At 37.8% G+C, this 11152-nt stretch overlaps 1 protein-coding gene across 7 annotated transcripts in view; it reads left to right on the forward strand.

Annotated features, from left to right (window-relative positions):
• SEC24D (SEC24 homolog D, COPII coat complex component) overlaps positions 1-2255 on the forward strand; it is a 108082-nt gene extending 105827 nt beyond the window's left edge. For all 7 annotated transcript variants that reach the window (XM_042983994.1, XM_042983991.1, XM_042983990.1 and 4 more), the window contains exon 23: positions 1422-2255. In XM_042983994.1, coding sequence (XP_042839928.1) covers positions 1422-1562 — 141 coding nt within the window. In that variant the 3' untranslated portion in view covers positions 1563-2255. The remainder of the gene's footprint in view (positions 1-1421) is intronic.
• The last annotated feature ends 8897 nt before the right edge of the window (positions 2256-11152 follow it).

Here is an 11152-nt window from a genome sequence, read left to right on the forward strand (position 1 = left end):
CAGGTCAGGGGTGGTTTAAAGCTTATCAGCCTAGGGCCCAGGCCAAAATAACATAAAGGAAAAAAGCAAACTGTGTTGACAAAATTATCCTGCTTGATAACTAAAGCAAAAGTGGGGAGGGTCAGGCCCTCCTAGTCAAAATGGCAGATACCTTCCTTGCTGCAGCTGGTAACTGCAGACCTTTCTGGTGGTTTCACCTGGTGAGAGGAAGTGAGGGGATACCATGGCTCCTCCAAATTATACAGGAAGCAGGCAGGGGGACATTGTTTTGCATGTGTGGCTCCGTTAACTCCACTCATAGCTCAATCAGATCATCAGACCATCATCTCTGACTTCCTGAAACAGGAGTGAGTAGGGACCAGCTAGATAGAAGGGCTCCAAGTGTTCATGACAAAGCTACCCCCTTCTGGGCTTCTTTCCCCTGCGCTTCTTCCCCTAGAGCAGCACTGTCCAAATAATGCAAGCTGCAGATGTAGTCCTAAATTTTCTAGAAGCCATGTTAAAAATGTAAAAAAAAAAAAAAAAAGTCATTTTAATAATATATTATTAATCCAGTATATCCAAAATATCATTTCCACGTGTATAAGCAGTTACTGAGTTTTGCATTTTCTTTTTCCTACTATGTCTTAGAAATCCATCGTGTATTTTACATTTATAGTACAACCCAGTTCAGACTAGCCATGTTTCAAGTGTTCAATAATCACACATAGCTGGTGTCTACAGTACTGGACAGCATGGCCCTAGATAATTTCTATAAGCAGGGAACAAGAGTCCCCTGTGCGATCCACCTCGGTGGTGCCTCTCAGATCTCCTCCCTTTCCACCATCACTGCTCTGTAATTCAGATCCTGACCATCTCCCACCTAGACACCTCCCAACTGCTTCCTACCTAGCTTCCCTCATCTCCTAATGCATTCTATATGCTACCAGTTCACTGTCTCATTTTGTTCTGCAGCGCTTTCACTGGATCACAACCCCTACAAAAGCTTAGACTCATTAAGGTAGTTTGTCCCTAACCTTCCACTGACTGTAAGACTGTTAACTCACATCTAGCCATGTCTGTCTTTGGCACATGGTACATGGCACCCCGTTATGGAATGATCTTTAAACCCTACCCCACCCCCATCCTTAAGGAAATCCTACCTTATTCTTTAAGGCTCAAGCAATAGTTAACTACCACTGTGAAGCCTTTCACATAATGGTTTTTCATGTTTCATTGTTGGAACTTACAGTTGTATGTCTTGGGTTTTTATGGTTTTGGGGTCAGTGCCTCCCTCCACTCTAGATAATAAGCACTGTCCCATCATTTTATAAGGCCTTACACACAGTGGACATTATGTAATTTGGGTGAAATTGAAGCATGTATAATTGAGCCACATTCAGAGAATGTTTATAAATCACCTACCTTGTTATTTTTCCTAGCTGACAATAGTAAAGCAGCGAGAGCAGCCAGAAATGGTTTTCCGACAGTACCTGGTAGAAGACAAAGGACTTTATGGAGGATCATCTTATGTGGATTTCCTTTGTTGTGTTCACAAAGAGATCTGCCAGCTGCTTAATTAATTGAATCTTCTCTGTTGTTGATGTTGCATTTTTAAGGAGATCATCTCCTTCTTGGTGCCTAATTCTTCAGATGATAACAGGCTAGTTTTGATTTCTTGCTCATTTTCAAAATAGCTTTCCAAGAGGACATTTAGGACTTCAGCTTTGGTGCTCAGGTATAAAGTCAATGAAGGTACAGTGGTACCTTTTAAAGGGAACAGTCTATTTCTGATTGCACAATTTTTAACTGTTAAAATCGATACAGTTTGCATTTCATGAAAGGCATAGTTTACAGAACTGTAAACATTCTTAATTTTCTTTCTTTGTGCTAGACATATAAATTATTTTTCAAAATGTATAGATTTGGGGTAAAAAGTTGTCTTGGCTCTCCCATTTGCAGTGAGGGAAAAAAACAATTTTTACATTATACCTAATTTTTTAAAACCATGTAACACCCCTTGAACATGTTTTTCAACTTAAGGTTTGCATAGCAGACTTTTAATAACCTTGGAATCTATTTGGTAGAACAATTTGTGTTCTACATTTTTTTTTTCATAATTATATGTTGTGTATGTTAAAACTATTTTCCAGTTGTTTTGTCTATAAAACTGTCTTTATCTATATTCTTAATGGTTCTCTGTACAATTTTGAGGGTTTCTACCTGTATATAATGGATCTTAACCAGTACCAATAAATCACTTCATATGCTCTTAACAGGTAGAGATCATTTTTTAGGTATTTTGAGATTTTAAAATAAGGGTCATACTGTGTCTTGGATAAAAGTTGTTTACAAGGCTCACTAAGAAAAAATGGGGAAAACTATTTTTTTTTTTTTTGAGGGTTGGGAAGTGTTAAGTGAATAAATCAGTCTAGGAAATATCAGAGACCATGTACTTGAGAATTGCATTTTTAAAAATTCTCCATTATGTCCTTATGGGCAAATAATAGAAATGGGTTATATGAGATCATTATTAATAAATAAATATAAACCTAGGAGAGTGGTTTTGAGTGGTATGACACAGGCATCTGTCCTGTATCCGCCCTAATTCAACTCTGATACTAGTGATATGAATAAATAATAAGAGTTAAGTATACTGAGTACATATAATGTTGTAAGAAGTGCACTATATGTTTTGAGAACATTTATTCCTCACAGCAACCCTAATCTTATTACCAGCCCCATTCACAGATGAAGAGATAGACTTGAAGTGAATAAATCAGGACCTTGTCTACGATTGCATGGCTAGTAAGGTTTATTTATAAATCAGTAGATGTCATGAAATTGAGTAGAATAACAAATACACTGACAGAATTAAAATCTCTTCCCATGTTAACCGGCATGATGTTTCAGACTGACTCGGATGAGTTTAACAAGAAGAAATGTATGATCCTGAACGTGTGTCCAGAAAAATGAACATGCAGATGCTCCTTGGAAACAACGGTATTTAAAACAGAACCGAGGGAGTTTGTCAGCATGAATCTGTAGTGAGATGAAAGCAAATGTGATCTCAAGTTACTCTATTACCAGAATAACCTCTCAGATGAGTAGAGCTACTCTGAGGTGAAACCACATTGAGATGCGTGTTCAGTTCTAGGCACCATGCTCCATGTGAACTAGAAGCCCAGAGCACATTCTTTGATTCACTCGAAGATAAGTCTCTTATTGCTCTGTATGTTCCCTAGGGTAGAAGACCAGAAACAATATGTAGAAGTGACAAGGTGCCACTCAGTTGAAAGAAGAACCTACTAAGTAATTAGATGCTCAAAGAGTGTGCCATTCTGGGAGGTAGTGTGTTCTACATATTTATTTATTGCACATCTTCTATGTGCCAGACGCTATGCCCTCTACTGGAGAGACAGACAACAGTGAGCAGCACAAACAAAATCCTCTCCATCTCTATAATTACAGTAGTTTTCATAAATGCTGTGACATGCCATAGTATTTTGTTATTTCATATATAAATTTTATATTATACATTTTATGTGTATATATATATAAATTTATAATATATATTTACATATGTAACATAGAAATAAAATCAGGTATATGTGATATGACCTAGTCTAGCTAGCGGGCACGTATAGTCAGTAAAGATTTCCCATTAGTTATATTAAAGCTGGGACCTGAAAGAATTAGTAGACATTAGCCAGGTAAATGAGAGTATTGGTAAATATGTATGAAGGCTCAGAGCGGGAGAGAGCACGTATCACCCTTTCAAGAAACTTGCAGAACTTAAACTTAGCTGGAACTTACTAGGGAGAGACAAAGTGGCAAAAGATAAAGCCTAAGGGATAGTAAGAGTGAGTCCTAGTCAAGGGGGAGTTTAGATTTAATCCTAAAGGCAAAATGAAGACATTCAAACTGATTTCAGTAAGTGACAGGACTCTCTTTAGGAAGATCACTCTGGGGTTGTAAAGTGGTAGAACTAGAAGCAGAAACACCACTTAGGAGGTTGAGTAGTCTACTGGAGTATATGGTGGCCTGCACTAAAATAACAGAGGGTTTTGACAGAGGGAGATAAGGAGATGAAGTTAGTGAAGGAGAAGTGTTTCCCTCAGAAAGGAAACACCGGAGTAGATGCGGACTGTGTGTATGTGTGAGTCTCTGTTTGCACAAGAGGCAGTAGTTTACAGCTGTCCATGCTGAGGTAGCTTGCAACCTATGCAGGTGGGATAAACTATACCTATAAGTAAAGGCCTGAAGCTCAAGCAAAAACTCTGGGCTGGAAATTTGCAAATCATCTACGTACAGAGAAAAAGAAATGGCACAAGATGAAAAAACCTCTGACAAGACTGGGAGAAGGGCCAGAGAGGTAAAAAGGAAAACTTGGCAAGAGGATGTTACAAAGCGAAGGTAAGAGGGGTGCATGCAGAGAGTGGGGCAGCCAAATTAACAGCCTTCCTAGAGGGAACTTAAAGACTAAAAGGGTTGTTGGAATTAGTAAAAAAAAAAAAAAAAAAAAAAAAAGGTCATGGCTGAGTTTGGTGAGAGCAGTTTTACAGGGTCAGTGAACTTGAATGCTACATTGGAATATATTGAACAATGGGAGTCAGAGTGGAGGCAACTCAAGAAAGAGATGAGAGTCACAGAGGAAGGACAGGATTTTTTTATTTTAAGACAGGGATTTGACATTTAAATGCTGGTGGAAAGAAGCCAGTATTATGTTGGAAAAATGAATAGCGGCAGTACTGTTTCATCAACAGTTCGAAAAATGTTGAAGACTAAAGACAAAAAAAGGTTTAAAAGAACAAGATTCTTAGAAGGCAGAAGAAAATATAATGCAGAGTACAAATAGATTAGCTTTCAATGGGAAGAGAAACCCAATACATAATGGAGGTGCTCCAATAAATCCTGAAGGACAACTTGCCAAAAATGTTGAGTGCTGTTCTAAGGTGTTCTGCAATAGAGCATCATGGTTTCTGGAACCAATGACATAGGTTTCCATACCAACCCCACCCTGAAATTGAACGTCAGGGCATGTTAGAAACCTTTCTGCCTTGGTTTCCTACTCATTTGTTAATAAGTGTTAAAGGTTTAGAATAGTCCCTGATACACAATGCTATTTAAGTGTTCATTGCTGTTATTTTATTAGTATTTTTTATTTTTTATTTTTGTTAAACCTGCTAAGGATCACGAAAACTAGGACTACTCTGATTCCTAATTGTATTTGCTCTTGATGCCATGAGTATATTAACTGGTATCCTCGAAATCAAGCTATCTTTAAATGCTGTAGAAATGTCCAATTAAATGACGGTTTCAGAAATTAAAATAAATTTATCAATGAGAAAACTACTTAAGCTGCTTTAAGTGTTAAAAACCCAAACTTGTAAAATATAAACCAAAGACAAGAATTTGTATTTTGTGTTTTGAGGAACTATTATGAAAAATAAGAGTTTACTCCCTCAAGAAAGCATATCTTTGAGGAAGTTACTAAATGGCATTACCTTCAGTTCCTAGAAGTAACCGGATAACAGGAGACTGAGCATCATTAGGAATGATATATTAATGTATTTTTTTAATGTTCAGCCACATGGGGACATGTTTCCTATTAATAAACCAATAAAGAGTAAGGATCAAATTTTAGATCATGTTCTGGAATAGGGCAAGATATTCTGAAATTGTGTATTAGCTCCACTAGGAGGCGTTATATACTAAAGTGTCTGAAACCTTCCAGAAAGGTTACTCAATAATCTTCCAGAAAAGGTAATTCTTTGCAGAGAATTTTAATTGCTGAAAACACAAGAGGTAATGCTGACCATACCAGATAAAAAGAAAGAAAATCTGCAAGGAAAGAGGCAACAGAAATCCCTTCGTCATCATCTTTAATGGGTATTTCCTGGCCTCTTCTTAAGACACTGATAAGAAGCTTACTACTGCTTACTCCCAAACAGCCATTTATGAACAACTCTGTAAGAAAATTATATTTAGCACATTGTTTTCCTTAAATTTTTCTTTTTGGTGCTAGCTGTGTTTTAAGGCCACAGGTGAAGTCTTCCTTCACTTGATAGTAGTTCTCAGTTTAAAGCTAACATATATTACTATTGTGTCCCTTCCAGGCCACCCTCCCAATTCCCAAAGCATTTCCTTGTAAACATGATTTCCAGAGCCATTGTCATCCCAACTTAATACATGAAAATCCAGTTTTAACTCACATAAAGAACAAAGTCAATTTGGGAAAGCAAAATGGCCAGTGTCTAGTTAAGGAAACTATCATTCAATAATATTGACTGCAGATGGTCTCAAGTACATGGTTATGCGAAAACTTTCAGGGTGTGCTTTTTATTTTGAGAGCATTATAAAGTTTTTACCAATTACACATACAAAACTCTTTTGCAATAAGAATTTCCCATTTTAAGATATTTTATATAAGACTTCAGTTTCTTAAGTCCGTATTTTTCAAACAGGTTATTTCGTGAGTCCACAAAACACTTTCTTTAAATACATATTACTCATGTTTGAAAAATACAGTTTTAGGATATCCCATGGGGTTTAATGTTACCCAATCAATGTTTTAGGGCCCAATATGCCTATTTGGAAAAAGAGGTTACTACATTATGAATTACGGGAAAGCAGATATAGCAGATATGAATTTACAACAGTAAACTCTAGTGTGCAAAAAGGTGTCACGTTTTAAAAATGAATCTTTTATCTGAATCTCTTTTTCACAGGACTGGCAGGGAAGGTTTACTATCTTTGGCTCACACTGATGACTTGTGTCAAAGCCTCCCCACAGCTCCTGAATTTCAGGACTTCTCTGCTTCCATAGTGTGCTTCTGGGAAATGTATGTGTAGTCTAGGGACCATCACTTTCCTAAGTACACCATTCAGCTATTTCCCAGTGAGGCCCTCCCTTTCTGAGGCAGTGTTACTGCCAGCAGCAGTTTCCCAAGACTTCTGAGTGTCACCCTAAGCCAGTCCTCAACTATCCTGTCCTCCCACTCTTGGGCAACCTATTCTTAGTTCCACTATTATTTATGGGAGGAACGTAGTGTAACTTTTTACTTAAGCTATAATCAACAAGGTGATACAGATGGAGTTAAACCATTTCCCTTACTCTTTACTTTGTAGGTTGCATTTGGTAGAGAAAAAATTTATTATCTGAGGAAAGAATCAGGTGTCTTTAAAGTCAGATGAGGGGAAATTCATTCTATAAATCTGCTAAGCGGTAAGTCAGTGGAAATTACTGTTTCTTCAGTCTCAAAAATAATGTTGAGAGAAAAAAAAATCCTTATTAGAAAAACAGTCCTCTTACGCGGCCAAGAAAGCACCAGTAGAAGGAAAACGAAGTGGCAAGAGAAGAATATTAAAAATCCTCTAGGCCTTACTTCCAATTATTAAGCAAGCAAAGGAGTATGGGACTATTTATTAGGCACTATGAGACATATATTAAAAGCTGAGAAAGCACACTGTTGCCTTTTTATGAATGACAAAGACTCATTTCTGAGAGCACAGGCAGCAGAGTTGTAAGGTCTAAATGAGTAGACAAAGGCAATCTTTGGAATGGTGACCATCTTTCACCTGATCTGGGAGAAGTGAAAGCAATCAGAAGTGGGCATGATCCCCAAAGAGGTCCTGATGCCGTCTTGATTCAGTTCTCGTTAGCATCATCTCACAGAGATGGGATTCGAGATTCAGGAAGTTTGTGGCTGGTGAGCTTACATTTGTGCTTGTATTTGCTGAAATTTTCCTTTGGAATTGTTTTTATAATTATGGTATTCTTTTTTTTTTTTTAATGTTCATTTTTGAGAGAGTACAAGTGGGAGAGAGAGGGAGAGAGGGGGATGTAGGATCTGAAGTGGGCTCTGTGCTGACAGCAGAGACCCTGATGCAGAGCTCAAATTCACAAACTGCGAGGTAATGACCTGAGCCGAAGTCAGACGCTTAACTGACTGAGCCACCCAGGTGCTCCTATACAGTATTCTTAATCATGATGCTGCTGTATCCCTCCCTTATCTGTGGTTTTGTTTTCCATGGTTTCAGTTACTTGAGGTCAGTCATGGTCCAGAAGCGGATGATCCTCTGACATATTGTCAGAGGTCAGCAAAAGCCTAACACTACATCACAATGCCTGGATCACTCACTCCACTTCATCACATAGGCATTTTAACATCTCACATCATTACAAGAAGGGGAGAGTACAGTACAAGAAGATATTTTGAGGGAGACCACATTCATGTAACTTTTATTACAGTATATTATTATAATCGTTCTATTATTGTTCCTCTCTTACTATACCTAATTTATAAATTGAACTTTAGGTATGTATGCATAGGAAAAAACTTAGTATATATAGGGTTTGGGACTATTCCTGGTTTCAAGTATCCACTGGGGTCTTGGAACATATCCCCCATGGATAAGGGGGGGGACTGCTATATGCTTACACATTGTTGTTCAATAAGACAGAGCAGTAGAAAAGTAGGCTTGAGCTCCTATTCACCATGCCTTATAAGCCTAGCTTTTTGGACAAGGCCAAATAATCCATCCACCTGTATAGTTCATATGAATTACAGCCAATATTATTACCTCTCCTTTACTAAATATTAAAGTATGTACTTACCCGGAAGTTGTCTTGAGAAGCATAAACCTATGAAATGAAATGACAGCAAATTCCCTAAGATATTTAGGCAATTACCTTAGTAATTCAACTAGCATAAACTACTAAACTGTATTTCTGAACAAAACTGATTTTTTGTCCTCTGCTTTACGACAAAACAAAATAATGTAGTTATTCTTTTATGATATTCACAACTGTAATTGTAAACTAAAATCTTGAATAGGTATGGGATTCTATAAAAGGTGTGTTTTTGCGACAACAGGGGCTTAGAGCTCTGTATTTTCTCCCACTGGACAAATGGCTTGCAGTCACATCACTGTGTGCAACTTGAAAGTAATTAGTCCACGTCTGCAGTCTTTTATGTACGCTCCAAAGTCCATTGACTGTATCACATGCTTCCAAAGCTGATGGTGTCCTGTCCCAATTGAGTAACTTTTTTACCTCTTAAGAAATTTGGTCACTGGTGTTTAGAGGCCAAAATTTAAAATATGCACACAAGATTTAGCTAGCCAAGCTAATTTTAACAAAATTTTAGTTCCATGAAAAGTAGCAAAGGACACAAATTTAATTGCCAACACTGTCTAAAAATTAGGTTGATTTCACACAAATCTCTCAAACTGTCTTCCCTGTGTGCTGACACCTATGGAGAGCTGAGTAGTGATGTCCACCTTACTCAGGGTGGGAGCTCTCCCGTCCCTACCTTTCTCTCTAGTCTCCAGGGGCCTGAGATCAAGTCAGTGGCTATTTATTAGAGTACTCTGTGCTGCTCTGCTTTTCTTAGAGAGGAGTTGAAAAAAACATCAAATTGGGAAAACAGCACAGACGAGATAAATGTGAGAAAGTAAATGAAAGTAAATATTTCCATGTTTAATATGCAAACAAAATATGTCTAAAAAGATAACTATTCCACTATAAACAAACTCATGGCTTGCTTCACCAGTCTGTATATGCTTGGTTCCTATATACATTTTACATTGTTGACCTCTAGATTCTCCATGATCTAGAAAAAACCTACCTTACCGAATTTCACTATTAGCATCTCAAGTTTCAGAGACAAGAAGTGTAACACATATACAAACTGATTATTTTAACATTTTATCTAATACTGGAAAGAGGGTTTGCTGGAAAAGAATTATCTAGATTAAATGAGGTAGTTTTCTCTGTGTTCACTATAGCTAGCAGTGTTTATATCTGAGTAAATGATGAAGGCCTTTTGAACAGAAGCAAGGTGACTTTCCCAGAAATGGAGTCTTCCATGGCTCTGAAGTCCTAGATTTATAGCTTCAGAACTGACTACATATACTTGAGACCCAAGCTAAAGTTCAGTCCTTATGGCCAAATATCAAAGACAGGATAATGCTAAAAGTCCTATGTGGACCCCAAGATTACTGGATTGTTTTAAGGAAGGCCCTTCTTATAAGTAAGGGTTTATGTTTTTAATAGCTCACAAAAATAAAAGACACTTTTAGATCAAAAACTATTTAGAATGAGTCCCACTGGGCCATCATTCAGTCAAGTTAGTAAAGATTAAACAAATCAGTAAAATCTGGAACTATACTGCAAAGACCAAATCTTGGTAGTTAAATTCAGGATGAAAGCAGTACAGCTTTTAAAATAAGCGGCTGAAACTAATCAGAAAGTTGTAATTTAGGAACTAAAATGAGTAGGAAGTATTTTGGAAGACACGAAAAGGAATCGTTCCTAGTAACAGCCAAGACAGGATCTCAGCTATGGACAGCACACTAACCCACAGGCACCTTGCCATTACAGCTCCATCAACTTAAAATCAAACTATGGTATGACACTTACTCAGCTTTAGAACACAGAGATTTGTAGTTTAAATTTCCAGATTTATGGGCTAAGGGCTCAGGTGGCTCTTTGACTTACCAAAGCCTTAGAACAGTACGTTGCTGCTGCAGGGCTGACCCATTCCAACTCTGGATATGTGAGCTGGCTGCCATACTAGACTCTCCTCCATGCTTGATCCCTCCTCCCCAGTTGTGCAGTGTCATGGTAACCGTTCTACTCTTTGACATCTCCATAATTCCTTGGTCTAATCTGGTTCAGCAGTGTTTGGGTAGAATATTCTCCACCACAAAATCTGTTGTCGCTGACAGCATCAACCTCTTCCCCTTTTCTATTCTACACAGTTAAGAAAAGTCAAAAAGAACTGTGGTACTTTAGGCCCCCTAATCTTCATCCTTTGAAGGGAAATAGGTTAACAGCGAGAGAATTGTTGCCAATGAAAATAAACATCAACATTTGGACTGGCATACTTAGAATTGTAATTATATATAATAGGTATGCTGATCTTAGAATTTTTAAACTCAATTGGGGCTCCTGGGTGGCTCAGCTGGTTAAACGTCTGACTCTTGACTTCGGCTCAGGTCACAATGTCACAATTTGTGGGTGTGAGCCCTGCGTCGGGCTCTGCGCTGACAGTGCAGAACCTGCTTGGGATTCTCTCTCTCCCTTTCTCTCTGTCCCTCTCCTGCTTGCTTGTTCTCAAACTTTAAAAAAAAAAAAAAATTTTTTAACAAAAAAAAGTGTAGGGTT

Source organism: Panthera tigris, chromosome B1 (assembly GCF_018350195.1).
Source record: "Panthera tigris isolate Pti1 chromosome B1, P.tigris_Pti1_mat1.1, whole genome shotgun sequence".
Classification (NCBI taxonomy): domain Eukaryota; kingdom Metazoa; phylum Chordata; class Mammalia; order Carnivora; family Felidae; genus Panthera; species Panthera tigris.